Source organism: Chaetodon trifascialis, chromosome 10 (assembly GCF_039877785.1).
Source record: "Chaetodon trifascialis isolate fChaTrf1 chromosome 10, fChaTrf1.hap1, whole genome shotgun sequence".
NCBI classification, from domain to species: domain Eukaryota; kingdom Metazoa; phylum Chordata; class Actinopteri; order Chaetodontiformes; family Chaetodontidae; genus Chaetodon; species Chaetodon trifascialis.
In genome coordinates, this window is record NC_092065.1 from 10,593,966 (window position 1) to 10,619,809 (window position 25,844).

General features: G+C 41.6%; 7 protein-coding genes across 7 annotated transcripts; 5 read left to right on the forward strand and 2 right to left on the reverse strand.

The window, feature by feature from the left end:
- The first annotated feature begins 49 nt into the window (after positions 1–49).
- On the forward strand, positions 50–1,811 carry tmem258 (transmembrane protein 258). Its single transcript, XM_070972944.1, has 4 exons — positions 50–124; positions 446–555; positions 1,440–1,568; positions 1,660–1,811. Exons 1-3 carry the CDS (start codon positions 122–124, stop codon positions 1,564–1,566), a joined length of 240 nt encoding a protein of 79 aa, XP_070829045.1. The 5' UTR covers positions 50–121; the 3' UTR covers positions 1,567–1,568; positions 1,660–1,811.
- Positions 1,812–2,128: 317 nt separating this feature from the next.
- Positions 2,129–5,191, reverse strand: tmem138 (transmembrane protein 138). Its single transcript, XM_070972943.1, has 5 exons — positions 5,063–5,191; positions 3,991–4,514; positions 3,204–3,375; positions 3,004–3,079; positions 2,129–2,902 (listed from the first exon to the last, which is right to left on the reverse strand). The coding sequence occupies exons 2-5, from the start codon at positions 4,116–4,118 to the stop codon at positions 2,790–2,792; spliced, it is 489 nt and encodes a 162-aa protein (XP_070829044.1). The 5' UTR covers positions 4,119–4,514; positions 5,063–5,191; the 3' UTR covers positions 2,129–2,789.
- A 270-nt stretch (positions 5,192–5,461) lies between these two features.
- Positions 5,462–11,216, forward strand: cracr2b (calcium release activated channel regulator 2B). Its single transcript, XM_070972601.1, has 10 exons — positions 5,462–5,557; positions 7,778–8,034; positions 8,112–8,223; positions 8,358–8,505; positions 8,697–8,843; positions 8,966–9,056; positions 9,143–9,238; positions 9,326–9,513; positions 10,311–10,382; positions 10,483–11,216. The coding sequence occupies exons 2-10, from the start codon at positions 7,780–7,782 to the stop codon at positions 10,634–10,636; spliced, it is 1,263 nt and encodes a 420-aa protein (XP_070828702.1). The 5' UTR covers positions 5,462–5,557; positions 7,778–7,779; the 3' UTR covers positions 10,637–11,216.
- A 408-nt stretch (positions 11,217–11,624) lies between these two features.
- On the forward strand, positions 11,625–12,886 carry LOC139337355 (ras-related protein Rab-13-like). Its single transcript, XM_070971898.1, has 5 exons — positions 11,625–11,690; positions 11,886–12,012; positions 12,107–12,188; positions 12,286–12,400; positions 12,770–12,886. Exons 1-5 carry the CDS (start codon positions 11,679–11,681, stop codon positions 12,884–12,886), a joined length of 453 nt encoding a protein of 150 aa, XP_070827999.1. The 5' UTR covers positions 11,625–11,678.
- Positions 12,887–14,194: 1,308 nt separating this feature from the next.
- On the forward strand, positions 14,195–18,285 carry cd151 (CD151 molecule). Its single transcript, XM_070972563.1, has 8 exons — positions 14,195–14,298; positions 15,231–15,315; positions 15,678–15,869; positions 16,513–16,587; positions 17,318–17,422; positions 17,591–17,740; positions 17,818–17,904; positions 18,030–18,285. Exons 2-8 carry the CDS (start codon positions 15,232–15,234, stop codon positions 18,087–18,089), a joined length of 753 nt encoding a protein of 250 aa, XP_070828664.1. The 5' UTR covers positions 14,195–14,298; position 15,231; the 3' UTR covers positions 18,090–18,285.
- Positions 18,286–18,557: 272 nt separating this feature from the next.
- On the forward strand, positions 18,558–20,957 carry gatd1 (glutamine amidotransferase class 1 domain containing 1). The gene is made up of 7 exons (XM_070972889.1): positions 18,558–18,733; positions 18,972–19,048; positions 20,032–20,137; positions 20,228–20,335; positions 20,416–20,507; positions 20,596–20,689; positions 20,791–20,957. Exons 1-7 carry the CDS (start codon positions 18,685–18,687, stop codon positions 20,904–20,906), a joined length of 642 nt encoding a protein of 213 aa, XP_070828990.1. The 5' UTR covers positions 18,558–18,684; the 3' UTR covers positions 20,907–20,957.
- chid1 (chitinase domain containing 1) lies at positions 20,940–25,778 on the reverse strand. The gene is made up of 12 exons (XM_070972888.1): positions 25,361–25,778; positions 25,020–25,163; positions 23,884–24,016; positions 23,719–23,763; positions 23,512–23,618; positions 23,373–23,434; positions 23,198–23,287; positions 22,995–23,096; positions 22,706–22,855; positions 22,002–22,082; positions 21,876–21,918; positions 20,940–21,776 (listed from the first exon to the last, which is right to left on the reverse strand). Exons 1-12 carry the CDS (start codon positions 25,463–25,465, stop codon positions 21,678–21,680), a joined length of 1,161 nt encoding a protein of 386 aa, XP_070828989.1. The 5' UTR covers positions 25,466–25,778; the 3' UTR covers positions 20,940–21,677.
- Positions 25,779–25,844: the final 66 nt, after the last annotated feature.

A 25,844-nucleotide genomic window follows, 5' to 3' on the forward strand; every position in this document is an offset into this window, starting at 1 on the left:
ACTGAGGGAGAAAAGCTCTGATCGAGTCTATTTGTACGTCACGAAAAAACCAGGAAGTGCTAATCAGTACGTGGCCTTTTCGTCTTGGATCATAGAAACAGGAGCCCCGCTTCATTACAAAATGGTAGAATTGTTCATGCTTTTGCTCGTTGATATTAGTTAAACTCTACTATACATTTATGTGATGTTTATCTGTGCATGTTATTAATTTCTCCAGCAAAAACTGCGCTTTCTGTGTGAAGTTATATTTTGTATGACTAGATGTGCAGACTAGCCGAGGAACGTTAGCTTCTCATGTCAAATTCACTTTTAGCCGCTTTATTAAACAAAATCAGATAACAGTTATTGCTATTTTACACCATTACTAAAACGCTCTAGGCTCTTTGCATTGTAGTAGGAAGTTAAAATAGAGTCTGAACTGCTTGTATCTACACTGTGACTGCAGGAACTCGAGGCTATGACCAGATACACCAGCCCGGTGAACCCGGCTGTGTTCCCCCACCTCACTGTCGTCCTGCTGGCCATCGGCATGTTCTTCACTGCCTGGTTCTTCGTGTATCCTTTCAGCGCTGGGTCTACATAACAGTATGTGGTTTAAACGAAATACAGGCTCGCCCCAGGGACCATTTGGCTATTGCAGAATAGCAACCTGCAGTGAGACCGTATCATATTTAAGAGGTCATATTAGTGCCTTTTGCATTATGTCAATGCACAAGTTCTCATGAGCACGATAAGCACACCATACAATACATTTTCAGATGTATGTTCCCATAAAAACCTTCTGGTTTCCACTCATTGAGTAAAATGGGAAATTCAAATGATAAATCAGGTTTATTTCAACTCGGGACATGTTTTCCTTGTTCAGACTATGATTTTAATTGTTAACATTAACAATGTACTCATTGAGTTGATTGCTGAGATTGAGAACATGGTGACATCTTTTCACGAGTGCCCAGACGCTCACACAGATTTTTAACAGGATAGTCGTACTGAGCTGGAAGAGAAAATGAAGGTGAATGCTGAAATTGTTGCCCAAACATCCAATTCAAATTTGGCACATAACAAACTTACTTTCTGCTTTAACTTTGACCTATGGGACTTGTCATTGTAGGCTGTCCATACTGCGCAGTTTCCCTGTGCAGTATCCGCATACAGCGGTAGCTAATTTTGTCTAATCTGTTGTTAGAAATTGTTGCCTGTACACGACAAAGGATTTACAAAGCTCAGTTTTTCATGGACTGATTTCTAGATATGAGATTCAAACTTTCCATCATAATGCTGATTTAATGCTGATTAAACCATCTAAAGGCACAACCACTGATCAATATACAAACCAAAGTTCAGATTCATGATTGGAACTGAGACAAAGACAAAATTTGAGTCTGTAAAATCTGACTGTGGGTTGAACTTTTATGTGAGCTAACTTAACTTTTCGTCAGCTACGAGGTGACATCAACAAAATACACGAGGGATGTCTACAAAGAGTTGCTGATCTCCCTCGTGGCCTCACTTTTCATGGGTTTCGGTGTGTTGTTCTTGCTACTCTGGGTTGGCATCTATGTATGAAGGTACATTTAAAATCTTATTTCATATTTTTATGAAATCACTGAAAGCATTTTGTAATGTTTAACTGTGTTCCTTCTGCCTCGTTTCCTGCAGTTTCGGGTGACTGACTTAAAAGAATGACACATTCCAGTGGAACCGAGGACATCACACACAACACGAACTGGATTTAATTGGACTGCACTGACAATATTCTGGGATCATATGGACTATGGTTTTCTTTTCACTAGTAAAGAAGATTTGTACAACTTTTGGTATCTTTCTTTGCCAAGTGTGATATCTGCAATGATTGCAATAATCCATGGATATCATAATTTCATAGATTTTATATAAAACATTACATTTTATTGGAAATGAGACCAGAAGTTCACTGCAAGTTGACCTGCTGGGTGCTTGCGATTAGACGGTTATTTTGACACACGGAAGACTATTTATAGTGCGTTTACTAGTGGCGCCTAAAGCCTAAATCCCTGATTAATCTTTGTGTTAAAAATAGAGCAGTCTGTTTCACCTTGTCTCCAGGATAACACTGACTACCCTAGTGATGAAGGATTACACCGGGATTAGAGAAGGATTATTTAATAAAAACAGCGGGAACACGATTCAAAGATCCCCACTCAAAGACAACTGGATTCACATGAAAATTGGCTTATTAAAATTACATCAACCATGTAAACAGTTCATACTAACCTTACATAAGGCAAATAAACCAACTGGTTTCTTCCTTTTGTGGGGGAAATAACAGAACTGTTCCAACACAGCTATTACTACATGTTGCTCTACAAATGGTACATCAAAACAAACTTGCCATGGGAGGCAATACCTGCATCTACAACAGTTCTTCTCTAAACTTCTAATACTCTTCATTCTGCCTGCAATTTAAATTAATTTGCAAAGGCCACATAGATTAACAGACCCAATCTGGATTAATACAATATTATACATGTCATGGTTGGCTTACCTGCCACTGTAAACCATTTAACTTGCTGCCCACTTGGCTATGAAGAGCCATTAAACACAGACTGTGGTTGAAACTTTGCTTCATCCTCTTTGCCTGTTGAGGAGTTCCATCAGTGTTCAACATGAGTCCACTGATTTGTTAACCATCTTTAATAGTGTAACATGATCCAAGTGTCCTTTTTAGCTGATGATGATGTCCAGTGTTAGCATGTCAGAAGGGCCTATTTTGCAGGTCCTTTGAGGTCTCTCTCAAACCTGTAGCCACTTCACTGACGAGCTCTGGCAAAGGCATCACGGAGCCACATAGAGTCCTCGTACAGCCTCGGGTCTCCCATGTACTCTGCCGTGCGTTTGTATAAGTAGTAATACAACACTGCCGCTGTGAACAGAAAGAAGTACAGTCATCCAATCACCACAGAGACTGTGGAAAATAGATTAGTTGTGGTGGAAAATGTACCTCTGAATTAATCCACCAATTACCTGTTCTCTGAAAAACAAAAAGAGCTTGAAGACCATCTGTCCAAACAAATCGGTTTGACTCGAGCCATCTGAGATTCTAGAAAAAGGAAATAATTGCATGGATCAAAACTGCGTGCAGCAGAAACTGTATAAATGCATGGCACTGATCTTGAAGGACTGAGCTAACATGCAGGTGTCTGTGATGGTGTGACGAAGCCTACCAACAGCCAGCAGTGGAAGCAGATGCTGAGGGTCAGGTAAAGAGCTGAGAATATCAGCAGAGCCCTGAACCTCTCCAGCAGCAGGGACACCAGGCCGACCTGGAACATGTAGGTGTTTAACATCATCAGCAGAATGATGATCACGTTGAACAAGATGGCGATGTCCTGGATGCTGCAGACACAGATTTTATTGATTTATTTATAATATTGATTTCTGATGCAGTATCTGCCTTAAAATACTTTAAGTGTAAACAAAATACATACAACCATGTCAGAGAGAAGGACACTGCAAGGCTGGTACATGATCATTTTTTTCAGCAAAGGTGATATAGAGAAAAACGAACATAGAACCAGGTAAAATCTGAATAATGAAAATCTCTGGCCACTGATCCAAATATCACTTTGCTGCTATTTTCTCATTAATCATCAATAACACTTATTTTCAGCCTTAAACTTATTCAGTTTTGTCCATCTCTCCCAAATGAGAGCCACAACTAATTATCATTTCATTACTGATTTTTAATCATCTGGGGGGTCATTTCATTTATAAAATATTAAGAAAACTATTAAAATGTTTCCAGTTTTTTATGATACAACATTTAAACTATATGATGAATGACAGTGATATGAAGTGAAGAAAGCAGGTCTGCACGTGTGAAGATGTAACCTGGCAGTGTTTGGTATTTTTACTCATCAATGACAGCAAAAACTGTTATTATAAATAAAACCCAACAATGACTGACTGATAAATCAAGCAACCATCTCAGCATGCAGTTCAGTGACTCACATGAAAAGCACTAGCTGAACGACGGGCGCTCCTCTCAGGAGTTCACTGAAGGAGTTGACGAAGAGGTCATAGGCCAACAGTGTCAGCTGGATCAGCAGCACCAGAGAGTAGTTACCAGTCTGAAGCATCTTCAGGGGCTGATCCTGCACACCACCAAGCTTCACAGTCGATTCACCGCCTAGCTGCTTTTCTTCACTTGCAAAACACGGGTACTTTATGGTGACACAAGTCTATTTGGTCCAGATCCACCTCTCACATACTTCAGTACAAAAACACTAGAAGCAGACAGACATATCTGACTTCACAGCTTGTCCATTCACATAGTCAGAAACTGGATTTTAGATTTTCTTTACTCCAGTTTGTCTCTCTGCTCAGAAACATGCTGCTGATTGTCCTCAGGGAAAATGTATCTTGGTGGTGATTGCAGGCAGTCCGAGACACCAGATGAGATGATTGAGATCTTTTCATGTGCTGCATGTTGGCGTCTCTGGTGTGGAAAGTATCCTCGTCGTCTGCTGCATTTTCTGCAAGAAAGAAACAACAGAGAGGCTGTTATATGGTCTGAAAGGAAAAGGCATTGTGATTCTTTCACCTCCTAAGTGTATTCATATCTTCACACGTTTACCCTGTTACCTTCTCCAGCTCGGATATGTCGTCTTTCGCAAACAGCTAAATTAGCAGTAAACCTAACCATGCGAGGTCAAGATGCCCAGGCTGTTACACAGGCAAGCATGGAAAGGTAAAGTCTGGGATTACAGATTAATTTCACCTACGCGGGAACTGCAATCTCTTGTTTTGTTGTACATGTAGTCCACTCCCTTTCCTTATATCTAATCTACCTAACACGGTAACCCACGTGCACGTTATGTAGTGATGGCTGAAGATAATCTGGGAGACAGATACAAGAATTACGACAATCTTATTTCCAAAACAAATCACTTGGTTGGCAGTGGCACAGCTCAGATTTTAACTTCGAGGAACTCCTTCCAGACACTTAGCGACGTAAACGATAACCATCACAATACTGTTAGACGATCGCCTCATAAATACCATTTAACCAACGCCTACTTACCAGAAAAACGTGTGAAGAATGAAAATAAGTCACCCAGAGCCAAGAAGACCTACTAAATTGCTCACAGTCCCACTTTTATCGCCAAACAATGAGCTCGGAGCGCCCACGACTGCTTTTCACGGCGGTAACGTATGTATTTCCGTAAATTCCATGGTAACGCTACTTGTTACCGTAATAACGCATTTATAGGTTCTCGGAGAATCCTTCAAAATGGTAATATTACCAAAAGAATCGAAAATGCGGTATATTTTGTTGTTGAATTTGTTGCAATGATTCTATGTCCAAAATGTCACTGAAAGTGTCTGCTGTGTGTAAGTGAAAACGTTTAAACAGTAGGAGTGGGTGGCTTCAATTCGCGCTCCACAGTAAACATTACGGTAATCTTCGATAGCACGTGGTCTTCACTGCCACTCAGCGGCTAAAGTCGGTACTTGACTGACTTGCGGACTGTCAAGTGATCAAAGGTAGTGGACATCTGCGTCCAGGACACGGAGGGTGAGTAGTCAAAGTTTCTACAACTTCGCTAAATTGATATAAAGTGTAGTGATGTACGTCGTTTAGAAACACTAAGACAGAGTTAATGTTCACCTTCTCTCCGATATGGTACATCAGTAACCGACCAACTGTCGTGTCGCGCGGCTCTTTTTCTTTAATAATAAATGTACGTTGCTCCATTCTCTGGGTTTTGGTTACCTCAGCTAGCTTAGCTACCACAACCAACGGTATGTTAGCCATTTCTTTCATAGTGAGCTGAGTTTCTGTCAAACTTGTTGCTGACCTAAACGTACAGACATACGTGTATGCGCTTTTCGCAGGTGTACCGTCTGTTTAACTTGCTGTTTTATCACCACAGCTCCACAGAGGTTTCCAGCAACATATGTACTAAGTTAACCCACGTAGTCAAATTCAGTATGTTCACGTTCATTGCAGAAAGTGGAGGACCGTTTGACTGGCAGTTTCGTAGCCTACAGCATGTTAAATTAAAACATTTTATTTACATGGAGCCACTTTTACAACGTGAGATTGCACCTTGCGTCACACACCGACCGTGCTAAATAGTTGGTCAGGTGTCAGCATTTGACCTTTGACGTGGTTTATTAGGAGTCTGCTTTGACGTACAAAATTCTTAACATAATATTTACAGTAGGGATCTATCTGGGATCCCAGCACTCTTATGCCATAAAGAAGTTATATATATATATATATATAAAGAAGTTATATCATAAAGAAGTGTTGATCTTCATTGTTTTTCAGTCATTGATCTTCATTGATGCTTTACTCGACATTATCAATACATATTTTTTAAGTTTTGGTTTTAAGCCCTCATAGATAGCTTGAGTGGAGAGAGATAGGAAAGAGAGGCAGTAGTTTGTTTAACAGCGACTCAGACTTGAGTTCAGTTTGCACCTTCGCCTGATGACTTTAGAAATGTTTTTCTCTCGCATTGATTTTGAACCATTTCTTATTTTATTCAACACACCATCCAACACTTTTTTATGATTAACGCTGTGTAATAGAAAGGCTGTCTAACCTGTCATAAATCACTGTTGTATGAATGTGGAAATGCTGAGGCATATTTTCCCCATTGTTCCTAAGAGTAAAACATGTTTGCAGTTGCGGCATGTCTGACAATGCAAACAACTGCAAATGTTTTATTTGCATCTCCATTCCCCAGCCATTCACCCTCCCTTTAGAGTACTCAGTAAATCTTCTCATATGACACCATCCTGTTTTCTATCCTCTTCACATCCCGGTGCACGGTCATGGACACTACTAGCAGTGGCAGCATCACATTTTACTTAAATTTTCCTCATCTAAATAAACAGTCAGGATAACTGCTTGTGCTGCATGAAGATAAGCATCTATGTTGCAGAGGAATTTAAACATTTTGGATAAAGATGTGTAAAATAACATGCTGTCATACTGGATACCTCAAACATTATAAATCTTAGTGCATGTAGACATGTCAGACACCTGATTACAGCAGCTAGATAATGTGCCGAGTCACAGCTTAGTTTGCTCTGTGTATCATGTTTGACAAGGGAGGACCTGTATTTCCACCTTCTCACAATATTTTGCAGCACTAAGAGAGACCATACAAAGTGTCTTTTAATTCAGCCTGGCTCTGTGATGATGCCTCAGATCGGTAGCATCCAGTAGTAAACACTGTTGAAATACCGAGAGACTTCTCATTAGGGCTGTGATTATTTTTTCTTACCAATTAATGTGCCTGTTATTTTTCTCAGTTAGTCGATGAATCGTTTAGTGAGATGGCAAAAATGTTTTTAACAAATGACCAGCGTCACCTCCATGCTGACATCTTCAGTTATCTTGTTTTGAAGATGGTAAAGTTTAAAATGATATATGACAAAGAAAAGCAGGAAATCCTTTCATGTGAGATACTTGAACCAGAAAATGCTTTGGCTCTTTTTCACTGTTTCTGGTTGAAAAATTCTTAATTGACAATCAAAACAGTGGCAGATTATTTTGCTCTCGAATGACTAATCAACAAATTATTTCATTTCTACTTCTCATGCGTCCCTGAGAAATAAAGTGAAGCTTTTAATACCAGATGACAAACTAAGAGGGTGACGTGTATAGCCAGTATTTTATGACAGACACACACACACACACACACACACACACACACACACACACACACACACACACACACACACACCAACTTGGCACCCATACCTGTCTGCCTCTGTGCAGTAATGTCTAAGTGGCTCAATGATGGTGAAGTGCTGGTAGCTGAAGGCAGTGGTGAGGCTGTACCAGTGAGCCCCAGACAACATGGCCTACCAGCTGGGAGCCCCATGCCGGGCCGGGGACGTAGTCCACTGGCTTCACCCAGTACCAGAGAGGCGGTGCCAGGCAGCCCGCAGGCAGAGACCATGGGCAAGGCCAAGGAGCTGTTTGTGCTGTGTGACAAAGAGGGGAAAGGTTTCATCACAAAGCGGGATATGCAGGTCAGCAGCTGATGTGGTCGAATAACAAAATGTAGGATGATTACAGAGTCTTGAACTTTCCATCTTCTGGTCATCAGAGGCTTCAAGAGGAGTTGCCGCTGTCTCCTGAACAGCTGGAGACGGTGTTTGAGAGTCTGGACCGACAGAGCAATGGCTTCCTGACTCCTGTTGAGTTCAACACAGGACTTGGTGAGTGTAGTGTCGCAACATTTTTGAGGCTACTCTTCACTGTGACATCTATGGGGAAAGCTACTGTTCATTCACAGACATCCGTCAACCACTTAAAACCAAATCCTCTGTGCTGCTCTCTGTCTGTGGTGCAGGTGAGTTGGTGGGGCTGGAGGACACAACTGAGCTGAGTCAAGAGGAAGGAGAAGAGGATACAGACAGGGTGGACTGGTCCCAGGACCCTGCTGTGGTTAGATTTGTTAACATCTTGATGGAGCTGGGTGCTGACAAACTCTTCAAAGAGTAAGATCACTGTCACAAATTAATTGCCAAGATTTCCCCATGACTTCTACAGTAGCATATGATGCATTTGATGTGCTCATACATACTGTTTGTAGTTAAGATACAGCACCTTTTTGTAATGTAAGAGTGGTGCTGTGCTGTTTAGGGTTAGATATCCACAGTCATGTTAACAGCTGTGTGTTGTGTGTCAGTCAGCAGGAGTTGTGTTCTCTGTGGTGTGACCTCCAGAGAGACAGACCAGAGCTGCTCTGTGTCCTGGAAGGCATCCTCATCCACGCAGTGTCCCATTTACAGGACTCCATCAGAGAGAGAGATAGTCTGGAACAAGCTCTACGCAGGTGCCGACTTCCTCTCACTGTCCTCTGCATGTGGAACAGTGAATTATGAATTAGGCCAAATTCAGCTGTGAATATTCAGAGTTTTCTGAGACGATTCAGCTTTGATTTTTTTTTCTGTTTAGACGGGAGAATGAACATGACCAGGTCATTCGGTCCATATATGAAGAAATGGAAATCCAAATTCGAGAGGAGAGAGAGAAACGCCTGGCTCAGGTACAGACATGTGCAATTTAGTCCAGCCTTTGTGCCACAAAAGTGATCATCATAATAGCTTTTAATGAATTTATTGTGAAATCAAGGAGAGTATTAAACAGAAGCAGAGAGGGCAGCAACTTGAGGAGGAGCTGAAGATTCGGGAACAAGAGTTGGAGAATACACTGACCAAACAGAAAGAGGTATGTGCCCAAACAGCCCCAGTGCTATTTCTGAAGAGTCTTAGTTTGATGAGTGAATCAACAGGACCTGTCTCTGTCCGGTCTAAGCTGGAGACCAGAGTCCAGCAGCTGAGCTGTGAACAGGCAGACATTAAGGATCAGAACCAGCAGCTGCGGCACCTCAACATCCAGTTACAGGAGCAGGTGGAGAGCAGCAGAGAGCAGCTTCAGGCCGCTATGGGTGAGCTCAGCCTGCTGCAGCTCAACACCGCCCAGGAGCAACTGGCAAGACAGAGGTGAGTGGCGAGCAGCGCGTACTACATGCTGCACATGTCCCATAAAATTATAGCAGAAATATGATCATGAAAATACTCTTTCTCCTTCAAGTATGACTGAAACATGTTCTTTCTATTAATTTAACTCCAAAGTGCACAAGTGCTTCAGTGTTACAGAAAAACAAACAAAAAACAGATGGGAGCTGTTCAGTCTCTCTTTTCAGTTCCAGTCAAACTCGCTGAAGGCTGTTAAAGAGGTTTAATCACATTTAAATTTTCCATGTCTTGCAAATTTGCATATATTCAAATGTGGAGAAAGTGAGATTACTGTGAACATTCATTTGGACTTGTTTTCTCAGTTGAGCATAAAAACGACTCCTAGGTAGCTGATCTCATAATATTTCCAAGAAAACCAGTTGTTCATTAAAGGATCAGGCTGGTATAATTCAGCATTTTTCAGTAATCCCATAAAAAGACCAAACCAGTATCTTAGTCTGTCATTACTTTCCAGTGTCCCTACCCTGTCTGTGGCACTCGGACTTAGGCCCCTTTGGCCCTTTAAAACCAGCTCACAAATAGGTAGTTTCATTTTTTTCTAAAAATGTCATCATAATGAAGGAATACATCACTCAGCGTAACAGCTCATTGATGTGTTCGTAATCTGTTGCAGGAAGGAATAAGTTGATCTGATTTTAAGTTACATTGACAGTATTTAGAAGTATCAATTGATTGGTTTTTCTGGGGGTTTGAGCCAATCATTAACATATAGAATATCGTCAGACTCATCTTTCAGCAACAGTTTGCCTGCTTCACTGTAGAAACGTGATGAAGGTGTCGAGGAACATGCAGAAGGAGAAGGATAGTCTCTTGAGACAACTGGAGCTCCTGAGGTAACTGCTGCTGTTTCAGTGCCTTTTTTTGATATGTCTTTGAAGTAACCACTCAGCCAGTGGGGTGTTGGTTGTGACTGATTTCCTGTCTTTGTGTCAGGGACATGAACAAAAGGCTGCGAGATGAGAAAGATGCCCAACAGTCTCAGAAGAGGGTTAGTCACAGACACTCTGTCCTTCCTCCTCTCCCATTACCTTGTTACCTCAGTGAAGAACTTTGTCCCCCGTGGACGCAGAAGATTTATCCGACGTGAGCTAAATCTGGGATTTAGTCATTCCTCTGGACAATGATTATTTATGTGGGCAGCTGTTATTGTTTGGTTATTGATTGAACTTGTCAATGCCATTAACATGGTTTGGGTATTTTTGCAATGTCAGCAATGTTTTTTTTTTTCTTTTGTAGATGTGGTCAGTGAAGTGAAAGATTTTGTTGTGTGTCAACTTGAAGGAAAGAGTGTTTTATATGTTTATTAATGATATTGTACATCGCACCATATATGCAGATAAACTAAAGTGGGTCAGTATTTACCAAACTAATAAATCCCTTTATCACAAGTGCAGATCTCTGAGCAGGTTCCCCTTTATCCCTTCCACTTTCTTAAAGAAATCAATGTAGGTCATAATAACTATAAACTGTTAACTGTGAACAAGGTGTACAGAATATCCATTCAACAAACCATATGGAAAATACTACAGTGAACACATGTTGGTCATTTCTTGTACTTTTGTATAATTTTGCAATCGAATGAGTGTATTGTTGTTAGATGATTATGATGTTAAACTTCATTGCAGCAGAATAAATGTCACAATTGGACTGAACTTGTTCTAATGTATAAAAAAAATCAAAAATGATGTGTCTGTGTGAAGTGGCTTGTATTTGACAGTTTTTAATGTTGTGTGGAAACTTACCATTATACACACTCATATATTTGTACTGCAAAAAACATATGATAAAAATCTTAATGCTCCTCGTTTCTTCTGCTTCACAAAAAAACTTTTAGACTCCAAATGTCTCAAAGACTTTGCTGAAGAAAGGGTCAATCATAGGTAACTACTTACTGCAAGACAAGCTGCTGAAAAGGTTTGTATGACCGCCTGCATCTGATATCACATTTGTCATCTTTGCAGTAAAGCGAGGCAGACTGCCCAAGGAAGCAACTAACCTTGTGTATTCATTGATTCTGAAGACAGCTGAGCTCATCCGATGAGTTGGAGCAGGACAAAGAGAAAGAGGTGACAAATTCATCCAAGAGACACCAACCGTCATGTAGAGTCAGGTGTGAAAATGTTGAACAGATGCAAACTCAGGTATGGAACATATCAAATGTACAAATCCATTAAATACCAAATCCATCAGTTTGACAGCACGGTGACAGCAGCTACAGACATAATGATGAAGATGATACCCTGAGGCTTTTGTAGTCTGTGCAGCAGTAATGGAGCCAAAGAAGAAGAGACACTGATATCAAAATGTTAAGTTTGGTGCCTTTACCTGAATTTTAGAGCAGAATTGTCAGTCCTCAGCGAGTGTTCAAGGTGGTATTCCTGGGTAACTCAGGAGTGGGTAAGACCTGCTTCATCCAGCACTACTGCACAGGTCACTTCCACAGTAACATGAGCACTACTGTCGGTAAGCCTTTCTTTTACTGTCACTCTATTAGCACGTCAATTAACGTGCTCCTCAGTGTGTATACTGTAAAACCATGAAACCTTGTTGCTTCCAGGTATAGATTTCCAGATGAAGACTTTAACTCTGGGCTCCACCACCATCACCCTGCAGCTCTGGGACACTGCAGGACAGGAGAGGTCAGATGTGACACAGTTTATCCCCACATTTACCAGCCCTTTTTTGTTATTTGTGTGTTAGTTTTGTTTATTTATTATTAGTATTTTTCGCATACAGGTTTCGCAGCATCACTGAGCAGTACTACCGTAAAGCCGACGGCATCCTCGCCATGTATGACCTGACCCACCCCCCCTCCTTCACCGCTGTGAGAGGGTGGATGGACTCTGTGAAGGTGAGCAGGTGGAGATGCATGTGCGGTTTGATGGAAAAACATGCAAAAGACTCCCATTTTGAATACACATGCAGGTAAATGACAGGAATCTGTGTAGACACTAATGCCACCTGAGAGATAAATCTCAACTCCTCTTTTTGTTTGTACTTGTAGTTTTTTGGGTTATTTTTGAAAATTGGGACACGGCTTAAAGCAAAACAGAATTCATTTGCATTCTGTTTGAGTTTACATTTTACACAATATCCCAGCTTTTTTGGAATCAGGGTTGTAGATAATGTAAAACCCTTCGTCTCCACTGATGTATTTTTTTGCATCAGGTTTCAGCACTAATAAGAGTGTGTGTGCTAACCTGCTGTATTTCTCTCCCAGGAGAAGATGTGTGAAGGTGCTGTGCTGATGCTGCTGGCGAACAAGCTGGACCTGGCAGACGGTAGAAAAGTGACAGCCAGGGAGGGCCAGCGTCTAGCAGAGGTGAGGCACATTTGAATATTCAAACTACTTTCTGCTGTGATTTACTCACAAAGGCACTGCAGAGGAAGGAGCATTATTTTTAAAACAGATTAAGTAATTTTTTTATTTCCTGGTTCATACAGCAACACCGAGCCTTGTTTTACGAGTGCAGTGCCAAAACTGGATGGAACGTGGTGGAGCTGATGACTGATCTGGCTGGGTATGGCATCTTATTTCTTTGCTGTATGTCTTTCACATCATCTGGATCTTGTAACATGTTTGTACACTGTTTGTTGCTGTGTTTTTCACTGTGGCCAAAATGTACTCAGTTTATCAGGTATGCTGTCCAAAACAGCTGCTATGCAATCAATTATGAACATTTTAGTGATTGAATAGGTGCTGATTCTACCGTAGAGTCATTTCTGACTGTTCTTTGTGGTGCTGGTGAATTGTATTGTGCTGCATTATATTGAGAGGTGTGTCTAATAAGTGCTGCCACAAATAATCTTGAATAATTTGCCAATTTTTAATGAAATAATCAATAGTTTAGTTGATAAAATACCAGAAATTGTGACAAATTTCCCAGAACCTTAGGTGATGTCTTCAGGTAGTTTATTCCAAAAGTGATTTTTTAAGTTTACAGAGATATAAAACAGAGAAAAACAACAATTCAACACTCAGTTGCTAATCAATCAATCAATCAATCAATCAATCAATCAATCAATCAATCAATCAATCAATCAATCAATCAATCAATCAATCAATCAATCAATTCATCTGCAGCTGTAAACTGCAAACTGATTTTTACTCTCACATGTTGTGGTTTCTGCTGCCCAATGATTGAATCTTTTTCTCCCTCTCAGCATGTTAGTGTCCCAGCATGACCGACAATGTGAAGATGCTCTTTTACTGACTGAGGACGGGGATAAAAGACGCTGCTGTGTATAAACACAAGAGGAAAGGAAACTCCCTTGTCAACACTATGGCTGACTGGCGCCATGTTTGTCTTTGCTGGGACAGTTAGATCATGGGAAATGTTGACGCGTGGTGCCCAAAGCCTGAGGTCATTTTTCTGTTAACTGAACAGTCTGTGTAATGTTTTCCTATGTCATTATATGTCTTTATAATCCATCCAATAAAATATATTTTTGATGACTGCTTTGTTTTCGTAGTACTTCTTTTTAATTCCAGTCAACCAGTAGAGCTCATATGCGTGAGAAACCAGCTGGGGGCAGCCATGTCCTCTGCATAGCTTGTGGCCCGTTGTGCCAAAAGAGGACAGACGCTCAGGCGCTGGGGTGGGAGGCTCGGGTCTGAGTGTCAACTGAGAACGTACGCTGTTGCAGTTAACCTTCAAAGACAGCAGCCTGTTGACACCGAGGTCGGTGGATCTGGGAAGACGTTACCCTGATAATCTACATCCTTCAGGGCCCACCATCTAAAATCAGGTAGGAGTATTTTAGTCTCAGCGGAAAGGGAGAGCAGTTTTTCCATGACACAATGAGTTAAAAATAACTTCATTCTGACCATTGGGAGATTTTGTTTTGCTGGACTGTCACATTCACACATGGAGTTTTTTGTCTCATGGCTGGAAAACATCACATTTTTTGTATTTGTTAAATATTTGAATGTTTATTGCTATTTTCCCTTTCTTGATTTGCTTATTTCTTTATGATTAGATGTTTTGTGAAAAGCTAAGATTTAAAATCACCCTCCCTCATGATGCTCAGAGTCACAACTTTTCTTTAAAAAGAAGCAGAGGAAAGCTCAGGTCAGGGTAAGACAGACTTTGACTAATTCATAAAGTAAAGCATTAAGTCAGCCGTATATCACTGGAGTGTGGGAAGGTCAGGTTCAGTTACGGGGATGGGGGATATATCTGTCTGCTGGATGACATGTGACACAAGTTAAGTCTGTTTTTCCCACAACATATTTGATTTCATCCTTGAGCTCTTCCCATTGCTTTCTCAAATGCACCACATTTCTTTTTTTTGGTCTATTTTTTAATGGTTCTCAAAGGAGAAACATGGAAAACCTGTTTCCAGAAAAGCTCGTGCATACTGCAGTTGTGTTCTACCCAGTAAATCACCTTTTCACACCAAAGGTGGAACTAAAGCAGACTAAAAGAGGAAATTCCTACACATGTACCGCAGCTGACTAGTCTCAATCAGATAGAGCACTCGTCGGCTTCAGCTCGCCGTCATGTGAGTATAAAGATGTGAGTGATAATGGTCTTCAGTGTTAGAGGGTATGACCTGAGCTCTGAGCATCTTGAGTTCATTGTCTGCATTCAGCTCTGCTATTGGAGCATTTGTGATTTTGTAATTCTCTGCATGTGTACCAACCTCCAGTGAACTCACATGTATGTTTTTCATTTCAGAATGGACGCTCAAGGTGAAAAAACACACACCTGTGGGACAATTTGCCTGAAGTATCTGCTGCTTCTCTTTAACGTTCTCTTCTGGGTGAGTTAACAAGCAAGCGTTAAGCGTTTTCTCTCTGAATTTAAGACAATAAAACCCTCTGTTGTTCCCAGTTTTTACTTTCTAAACTTTAATTTTCTTAACCTCAGTTGTATGGATAGATTGAATCAGCTCCTGTGTAACCTACTCTGTGTGTTTCCACATGAAGCCCTGATTTACGTCCAGATAACAAAAACATTTAGCTGAGCGTCTCTTGAGGCTGACAGTGGAGGAGAGTAAGGCGTTGTCTTGTTTGCGTCACTGTCACATTTTAGGAGTTATGTTATTCCTGCTGAATTTTATGCAGCGCGTGCTCGATGCGAGCATCTGGTTTGAGTTGAGATGATAACGGTACGTTCTTTCAGCTGGCAGGAGGGGCTGTGCTGGCAGTGGGAGTGTGGACTCTGGTGGAAAAGAGCGACTACATCAGTTTACTGAACTCCAGCTTCTACTCTACCTCTGCTTACATCCTGATCGCTGCCGGCATCATTGTGATAGTGACCGGGATAATCGGATGCTGTGCCACTATGAAGGAGATGAGGAGTCTTTTGATCGTGGTAAACTGGATCAGACTCACAAAACCAATCGATTCTACTTTGATACTGAATTGTTTTATGTCACTCCACCAGAATCAGAAACCAGTGAAAGACACTTTTAAGTTCCTCTTAATACACACACACACACAACCTGATCTGAGTCTAGTGTACTGAAAGTTAATCCTCGGTGACCTTCTGTCTTGTCCGCCTGCATTCAGCGCTGCTCATTATGTCAGACAGGCATGACTGTCAACTATAACAGACAAAGTCACGCAGAGTGTGTCTTTAAGAGTTTAGATTTGGAGTGCAGCTCATGCCAGAGGAATGAAGGGCATCACAGGCGACTGCTCGGACTGAAGAGTGTGTGAGAGACACAGACAGACACCGTGTCAGGATGTAATACAGAAGCAAAACTGCACAGGCTCTGTGACATTATGTCTATTTCCATATTCACCACAACCTTTGTAATGAACACCTTCCTTTAATCGGTATTCTCCAGAGTGTTGCTTTCATTTGTTTTTCTACTTGTGCACAGATACTTTCAATGCTAATGCCAAATTTAAAATCACATTCAGTGCCATGTTTTAGCACAGAAATATACTGGCACACATCTTCAGTTTATTCACAGCTGGGTTCTTGCTTATTTCATGCATCTCCTCTACAGTATCTGAGCTTGTTGCTCTTTATTTTCCTGCTGGAAATCATTGCTGGGGTGCTGGCCTACATTACCTACCAAGAGGTGAGGTGCTTTCCCTTGTGTTTGTATGTTTGACCAAAACGATGTGAGAAAATGTTAGTCTAATATAATATTCAATATTTTCAATGTTAGTATTTCCTTTGTGACCAGCTGCTTGGACTTCACATTTTTCTTTAGCAGCTACCACTGAGTTTAAATCTCACTGCAGCATTTTTTTTTTCTTCTTTTTGTTTCATCCACTTTCCCTTAATGTGATTTCAAACTTCTTCACCATCATTTCTATTTACTTTTTTTTTTTTTTTTACAACCCACAAAACACTGCAGTTGCTGCACTCTCTGTTGTGAAATCTTCTCTGCATGCCTCTCTGTGCATGTTCTTCATTTGTCCTGTTCTTCCACCCTTCTCACACCTCTCTTTCTTCCCCTCCTTTTCTTGCTCCAGTGTTTCCCTCTCTGCTATCAGGTAATCTGCTGCCACGTGTTTCCATTTTATATAAAACTGTTTCTGGTTGATCTAAAATGGTCTGTTTTCACTCTTTACACTTTGATAATTTGCAAACTCGTTTAAAGACTGCTCATGTGGAAAAGGGAGTGGGGTCAGAGGATCTGTGCTCATATGTTTGAGTTATGTGTGGGCATTGCACAGGTACGCTGGAATGTTACAGGGGAGGAAAGAAACCTGACTGGGGCTATTTTTATTGATAGGAGGAGATTTGTAAGTGACACATTTTTTTTCTAGAGCAGTCACTGAAATGCTTCTCCTGTCTCACAGCTGGATGAGGAGCTCAGACAGAACCTGAAGGTGACCATGCAGCAGAAATACCGGCAGCCTGGGGAGGAGAGCGTCACGCAGGCTGTGGATAAACTTCAGCAGGAGGTGTGGGAGTGAAACTGCATGTTTAAATCACAGCTGGTTTACAGGCAGCCAGACAAAAAGTAAAACCACTGTCAGATAATATTACATTTGAAATGACCCTTTACCTGCATGTTTGTCACCGTTGTCTTTTTTCTCTCTTTTGTCTCTTCCTGACTGCCTCCGCCTCAGTTTAAGTGTTGTGGCAGTCACAACTCCACGGACTGGGCAGACAGTGAGTGGGTCCAGTCGAATGAGCGGCTCGTTCCTGATAGCTGCTGTAAAACGCCCACTGACCTCTGCGGACGCAGGGACCATCCCTCCAACATCTACAGAGTGGAGGTAAGTAAAGATGGCTGTGGATAAATTATATTAATCATAACAAGATTTTAACGTCTCTCCCTTTCTTCTGGTCTTAGGGAGGCTGCATTATGAAATTAGAGGAGTTCATTCTGAGTCAGTTGTATATTCTCGGTTCGGTGGGCATTGGGATTGCATTTCTTCAGGTAAACCAATAAGCTCTGAGCAAAATACAGGTTAACATGAACATCTTGTTTAATGTTGTGCAAACAGCTCAACTGTTAACAGTCTGTGTGCAGTGTAACCACTTCCTCTTGTGTTTGTCTTTCAGCTTGTGGGGATGATGTTTACATGCTGCCTTTATCAAAATTTGAAGGAAGATCCCTACTGATTATTGACTTTCTTTAATATGACAAAACCACACGGTCACACCATGAATTGTAAATGGTTTCCAATTCTGTATGCTGTGAAGTTGCCAATTCAAATGATAACATGATGAATAAAAGTTAAGAATACACACGCTACAGATACGATAATGCTGCGGGACAGCACTGTTCAGCATTAAGCATCTTCCCTGTTAAGATCATGATGTGTGGATGAAGAAGACACTTAAGAGCAGAGAAATGTGAGCATGCTATGCCTGCGTTTATAATCAGTGTTGGTCTTGATGTTTATCTATTTTTTTATGTAATAAACAGTGTTCACCAAAGTTCTGATTTAAAAATGAATACAAGGATATTGTTGTTTGTTGAAACGCAAATAAAAATGGTTTCCATTCATTTTTCCAAATTTCTCACATCGCAGTGCACACTCCCCTGCCTTTGATGGTGAACCTTTATTTTGAAATCTTTCGGCGGATGTTGTTGTCAGCTGACACTACTTCCTCCTCGCCTGTTCCTCTTTCATGATTTCAACCACAATTAAGTTCTTATTCGTTTCAAACAAGCTGAAATATTTCATGTGGGGGGAACACGGATATAAATGAAATGTCTGCGAAACCAACCTGTCTGATCGTGGCGAGTGCGTCTCCACAAGGTGGGTCCATCAGCGGCTCATGTGCCATCACTGAATGATTGAATGAGGGGGATTAATTACACAGTGACACAGTGCAGTATTCACTTTACTCTGGCAGTTTTGTGTCACCTTACTTTCTAATTGAATTTCTCTGTTAGCTGTGGTAAACAGTACTTGCTTGCTAACTAGCTAGCTAGCTAGCTTAACCACCGAGCTACGTCTAGTTTGCGCTGAGCTCTGATGTGTTTTGTTTCTTCAGGAGTGTCAGCTCAGTCTTTCCATCAGTCCTTCAGTCTTTGTGCCTCATCGTTTAACCTGCAGACAGCCACACCAGGGGTAAGACAATATTAATGACTGCATAATACTCAACAAAGTAGATACTCCACCATGTTTCTGCCACTAACTTCCCTCACTGAGCGCGTTACTGCCAAATATTTACAGACAGTAATCAAAAAACTTTTCAGTCCATGAGTCAGCAGCAGTGCATTGAATGTAACTAAGTACATTTATTCAAGTACTGTACTTGAGTAATTGGTGCTTGTGTATTTCGGCTTTATGCTACTTCCACTACTTCCTAGGGGATATTGTACTTACATTTATTTAATATGTGCCACATGCAAAATATGCCGCTAGATGGAACTAAACAGCACTGACAATTAGAGCTGAAACGACTGGTTAATTAATCAATAAGTGATCAACTTCTTATGCATGAGGATTTGTTGCTTTTCCTTTTAATTATTTTAAAGATTTTGTTTTTATTTTTTAAAATCATTTTGAGGTTTCAGCTGTTGGTTGAAGGCATTTCTGACTAATTTCAAAATTTTAACAAGCCAGTCAATTGAGAAAATAATCAGCAGATTAATCCATAATGATAATTATCATTTCAGTCCTCTGCAAGAGTTTAAAAAAATATATCCACCTGAACCAGCTGCAGCAGTAAAATCCTGCTTTTACATGAATAAATGAGTAACAGTAATCTCATGATATGCAATAGTAAAACAATAAGCGGCGACATTTTTCTTCATTGACTACTTTTGCTTTTAACACTTAAGTAACATTTTCAGTGCAGGATCTGTGTGAAAGAGGATAGAAGAACAGGGCCGTGTTTGCAGCGATGTTTCTGGATCTTACACTGCTTGATTTCACCACTGGTGAACATTTTGTTATTCATATTAGAGATGATGGAATCACCTTTGAAGATGAAAACTGCTGCTGACATATAAATAAACTTTTTCTGACAGTTGGCATAGGTGACCTCATTTGACCTCAGCACAGAGTAACAGAGAGCTGAGGGGCCTAAGAGTGTGTTTGAATTGCAGGGGAAGCCAATAGACTTTACTGGAGTGGATGAAAGCACAGCTAGATGGGTGCAGGACTTCAGCGTGAAACCCTACGCAACACCAGCTAAACTTGAATCTATAGACGGTGAGAACTTTCATTTCATGGTCGTTTGGCTGCTTTTACGTGAGCTGCTGGTTGGACTCTGCTCAGTGAAGTCACGATGACCTTTTCCAGGTGCCCGGTACCAGGCGCTGCTCATCCCGGACTGCCCCGGGGCGCTGACTGACCTGGCACACAGCGGCTCTTTGCACCGCATTCTCACACATTTCATCTCTCAACAAAGTGAGTATGCGGCTAATTTTGAAAGCAGTCATGTAATCTGTGTGTCCGGCGTAGAGACATGCTCGCGTCTGTATTTGCAGAGCCTGTTTGTGCAGTGGGACAAGGAGTGTCGGCACTGTGTTGCGCCACTGAGGGACAGAAGTGGATCTTCGGTGGCTACAGCTTAACAGGGGTCAGTCTTCCTCTTTAAACATGATGATAATATACTCAAATACGTCTGCGTTCAATGTATTTAATACCAGTAACTGTTTCACTGACAGCCGTCAGTGTTCGAACTGGTGCGGAGGCCTGACTTTGCCAACCTGCCCTTGGTCGTGGAAGACTTTGTGAAAGACAGTGGTGGATCATACACAGGTGAGCTGACCTGCACAGCACAGATACCAATTTGATAACGACTTAATCAGCATTTTTGAAGTCTAAAACTAAACTCTCATATTTATCTCTTTGTTTTCCAGCAAGTCGAGAAGATGCCGTGCACGTAGTCATCGACAGACACCTGATAACCGCTCAGAACATGCAGTCAACCTCACTTGCTGTAAATAATCTAATCCTGCTCTGTGGTGCCAAGTAATCTTTAACATCAGGAACATCAAATTAAACAGCTCGTTTGCTCCACATTTATATTCATGTCATTAAACATTCATCTCAGACAAATATTGGAAGATGTTTAGCAACACTGTAAATACAACTTCATGACTTGTCATTGCTGTGTAATAAAAATGCTGTGTAATAAAAAAAACACACATTCAAATGTCTTGATTTGAAAATTATAAAATGAGAAAACTTGGGGTTGTCAAGTGCAGTTTTGAGGATGTTTAAAAGCAGAGAAAGATTCATCCTCACAGCAAGCAGAGTTGCATCCAAGAGTAGAAACGTTGGTGATCAATAGAGAGCAAAACAGGAGATTTCTGGACTTGGACTGAGGAGGCAGCAGATGTTTGTGGCACATGAACGGACGGCTTCAGAACAAGAATGTGAGCCTTCATTTAGACTGTGTACATCGATGATCATGCACCCTCTGTTGATGGAGACAGATGTATTACTGCGCTCTGTATTGTACAAACTGAATTTTTTCACAATATAATTCATGAAAGGAATACAACATACGGAAGTACCTTGTGTCAGCCGCTAACCTTTCATGTAGAAAAGATTTCTCAACACTTCAAACAAGTTGTGTATTAATGAAATCCTGACAAAAGCTCGTCACTCTCGCAAAACCGAAGAAAAAAAAAACCTGCCTATAGCTCTTGAATTTTTGGTGCACCACATTCAGCGAGAAGAGAAATCAAATCCATGTGCTGATGATTCGGGGTCCGCGCTCTTCACTTTTCAAGTCCAGCTCTCATAGGAGATCATAGAAATAGTCCAGTCCTTGTCCTAACTCCCATAAGGAAATCCCTGTTCCCAGTTCAGTCGCTAAAGAAATCCTCAGGTAGATGGACTGTAAAATACATGTAGAAGTAAACCTCAGTTAATAAAGTGACAGGAAATGGTTTAGAAATCATTGATGTATCTCTGTGTTTATCTGAAAAAGACTCACCTTCAGTGATGGATAGTACACCACATGCTTCACTGCATTGTTCCTGAAGTGAAAGTAACACCTTGTTAAAAGATGCTGCTGGAAGTTTAAGATTCCAGCCATAATTTGTTGTTATTAAATAAGTACCTCTTGTAAGTGAAATAATGCTCTCCAGAATATTCATCCCAGAGATGTTTCGGCCTGTGTTCTCGCAAAATCTCGATGTACCTGCAGGAAATCAAAGACAAGTTTAAGACAGAGAATTAGACTTTCAGAGACTTCGACGCTATTAGTCTAAGTTAGAAAAGTTTATCTTATTTCACATCAGAGATTTCTGTATTCCAGTCAGTTTAAAGAGTTGAACATTTGATGACAGTTCAAGAGTTGTTGCAAGTTTGATCAAACACCTTCCACACAGGGTGCTTTCCCCCCAGACTTTAACTTTGATTGTTGCTGATCTGGTCATGAATATATCAATGTTATGGAGAAATAGTTATGATTTGAAAGTTCTTTAAAATGGGCTTTAAAGGCAAACTCGGAACACCAAAGTCTGTTCACAGGTCTTTTGGTGTTCGAGTGCATGGTGAAAAAAGCTGCACAAAGCCTTCTGTGGCTCCAGAGGGAGCTGCGTGAGATCTGATAAACTGCCTCGAGGAAGCATCATTTGGGGCTGAAAACTACAAGTTTGAAGGTTAAAAAAAAGTGGGGGTGAGAAGTTAAAGAGAAGTGAGTTTACCAGACCTCTGAAGCCCACTCCTCATCTCTGCTTGAGGCTAGCGGCTCGAGGCTACATTAACCGCTATTAGCAATAACACCAACATTTAGAATAAAGTATTCCAGCAGTATCTCACCTTCCTCCCAGGATTGGCTCTGTTCCCTGGCTTGCAAAATCAAGGCCATACAAGTTGAGCCCTAGCAGGATCTTCTGCCTCCACTGAGTGTTGGGTGCAAGCTGGAGGACACAGTCTCTCACCCAGGGCAGGGGAGAGCTCGGGCCCGGCCTGTTTAAAAACACAAATGAAAGAACTCAGGACATGGACTGCATTGATGCTGTGAATCTTCTTGGATCTGTCATCATGTTACCACCTAACACATTCGACCACGACAAATGTCTGGACATCACTTGTCTGTGACGCTCACCTGGCACCGCTGGAGTAGTCATACGTCATGAGGCTGAATCCATCGACGACGGGGGCTAACTGCTCAAACTCCTCCCTGCCAAACATACCCGGCTGCCCCGTACTGATCGTGATGGACAGGCAAAGGAATATCAGCACCAAGTTCTCCCTTTTTTTTTTTTTTAGCATTCACAGTCGCTGAACACACAAACTAATATCACTCACCTCGTCACAGCAGGTGGGATGACAAGAATGCAGTCTAATCTTTTAGCCTTCAAAGCCTCACATATGTGTTTCACCAAATGGACCAGCTCCCTGCACAGAGAAGATTTCACATTTGGATCATCTCAGTCAACACTGGTCGGAGTAATAATACAGAGATGTCTGCCACGTAACTCACTTTCGTTTGTTCCCTCCCAGCTGGCTCCACAGCTCCAAAGTGAACCCATCGAAACCTTCAGTCTGTAAGGCCACGCTTCATTAGACAGACACAGGATGAACAAAACACTGCTGCAAGGCAGTTAAAGCCACTTGATTACCTTCGCGACATCCACCAGCTCACTTCCCAGCTCTTCGATTTCATCTTCACTCCCCAGCACGCTCATGTAGTCCTGGTAAGACCAGCCATCAAACAGCAGCCGAGGCACTGAGGGTAGAGACATTAATGACCTGATTGTCTTCTTTGAAACCGCCTGCGCTGACCCACATCAACAGAGCTGTGGGCAGAGGGGAGAACATCTACTCACCCATCCTGACTTTTTTGTTCGACTTTCGTACAGCTTTGACCCAGCCTGCAAAGACAAAAAGACCCCTTCACTGTATGCACGTGAGTAATTTATGGTGACGTTTAAATACCTGACAAACACCAGAGATCCCTTTCTATCTGACTGTCAGTGGAGTGGATCCGCTACCTGGGTCATGATCGTGCAGTCCAGTAACATCGAAGGTTTCAGGTCCCCGTCGGCGGAGCTGAAGCCACACTGGAGACACTGAGGTGAGTTTAGAGCCAAACATCTTGGCGATGTCATAGCCGTGGGAATTCCACTGGAGGATGACAGAAATAAGACATGTCATTTTAAGTCATAGTGATAGTTTGCCAGGTCTTTTTAATAACACCACATATCTGGATGCATGTTGAAAGAGTTATCGGTCATAGCAATCATTGCCCCTCTGCACGATGACCTCAAAGTGAGGCCCTCTTTGTACAGCTCCAGTGTACGAGAAGCTTACAATGGATAGCTTCTTAAGTTAAAGGTGGGGTGAGCCATTCTGTGGAAAGAGTGTTGATACTGCCATTTCTCAAGTTAACATGCCAGATTTACCGTCCCTCTCACTCCCCCCATTTCCTGTGCATCAACACGTACGCTACTTGTCACTTATTGGCTGGAACAGTGTTGTGTAGCTCAGTCTGAGCCACTTTGTTTCCCATGTACATCTTTCTTTTCAGCACACACAGAGCAGACAGCTAGCAATTCATTAAATTCATCTTTCTCCAGAATGACTCAAGGGAGGCAATCTGTGTCCTCTGTACCACTAAATCCTACACAATGGATCTTTAAACATCAGAAAATAGTGAAAAAAAATAAAATAAATAAATTTGCAGAACCAAAGGCGGCACGCTCAATTTGCTCATTTGATTCAACAACCCATCCATAAAGCCCAGAGCTTAATCTTACCACCATTACACTACAGAGCCTGGAATCATCAAGTGCTTGAAAAAATGCAATAAAAAAACAAACTTTGGAGGATTTGGCTCAATTCAACTAAGACTCTTGAAGACTTTGCTTAAGCTGAACTCTTTTAAAAAAAATTGCACGGGATGAAGACTGGATTTTATCACTCATCTCAAGGATCTCCTGACAGGTATTTTTTTGAGGGATCACTGCAGCAGCAAACTCCTCCAATGCACAGGTGGGCATGTGAATACTGCATTAAAACAGACTTGAAAAATCCTCAATTTATCCTTTAATGCTGTACAAAAAGTGCCAAATGCTGAACGGCTGCAAGGGAGAAGGTGGATCTGCTGGTGGCTGGATTTTAGACTTACAGGTGTGACATATCCAAGTACTTGTCCTTGAAATGTTCTCTTGATCTGAGCACAGTATCTTTTTTCCTCCTTCACTATGTCTTTCCAGTGCGGGTCTGACACAACAAGGCCTCTCTCCAACACAGACAGCTCAGCTGGAGACGTCTAAACAGTGAGATCAGAGAGGAAAGACCCCATTTCAGACAGAAAATCAGCATCATGACTGGACATGACAGGTGAGGATACAGACCTCTTCCAGAATCTGGGAAATTCAGGTACGTCCCGTGACATGGCAGGTCTACAGATTTGCAACACATGACAGCTCTCACCTTTTCTCAAGGTAAAGCCCTGAAGTTACCCACCTCGGCCTCAGCTTTATGCGACTTCTTTGCATCAGATTTTGAAAGTGTGGCACTGACCAACCAGCAGCATGAGATGGCGTGCAGCAGGAATAATGTCGTTCTCATTTCCAAAAAAAAAAAAGCACGCAGTGGAGTCGTGAAGCAGTTCAATAAAAATGGGTTAGTTAGCTCAGGTCTGCAGGTTTGCAGTGCAAATGCTTCCTTCCTGACTGAGATGTGGCAGAATATCAACCAGCATATCCTCCTGCGGGTTGAGATGACACAGAAGAACGAGCCAAAACAGCCCTGTTTACACTGCTAAAACATACAGCCTGGATTTATGACAAATAACCTGGCTTTCACTGTCGGGCGGTCGATACCAGTTTGACTGACAACTTAGCTCAACGTGTTTCTATCTGGAGCGTCAATCCAGCTGAGTGACTTCCGCCCTCTGTGATTTTCAAAATAAAATGCACGTGAGATAAGTCATCTGAGCAGATAGGTG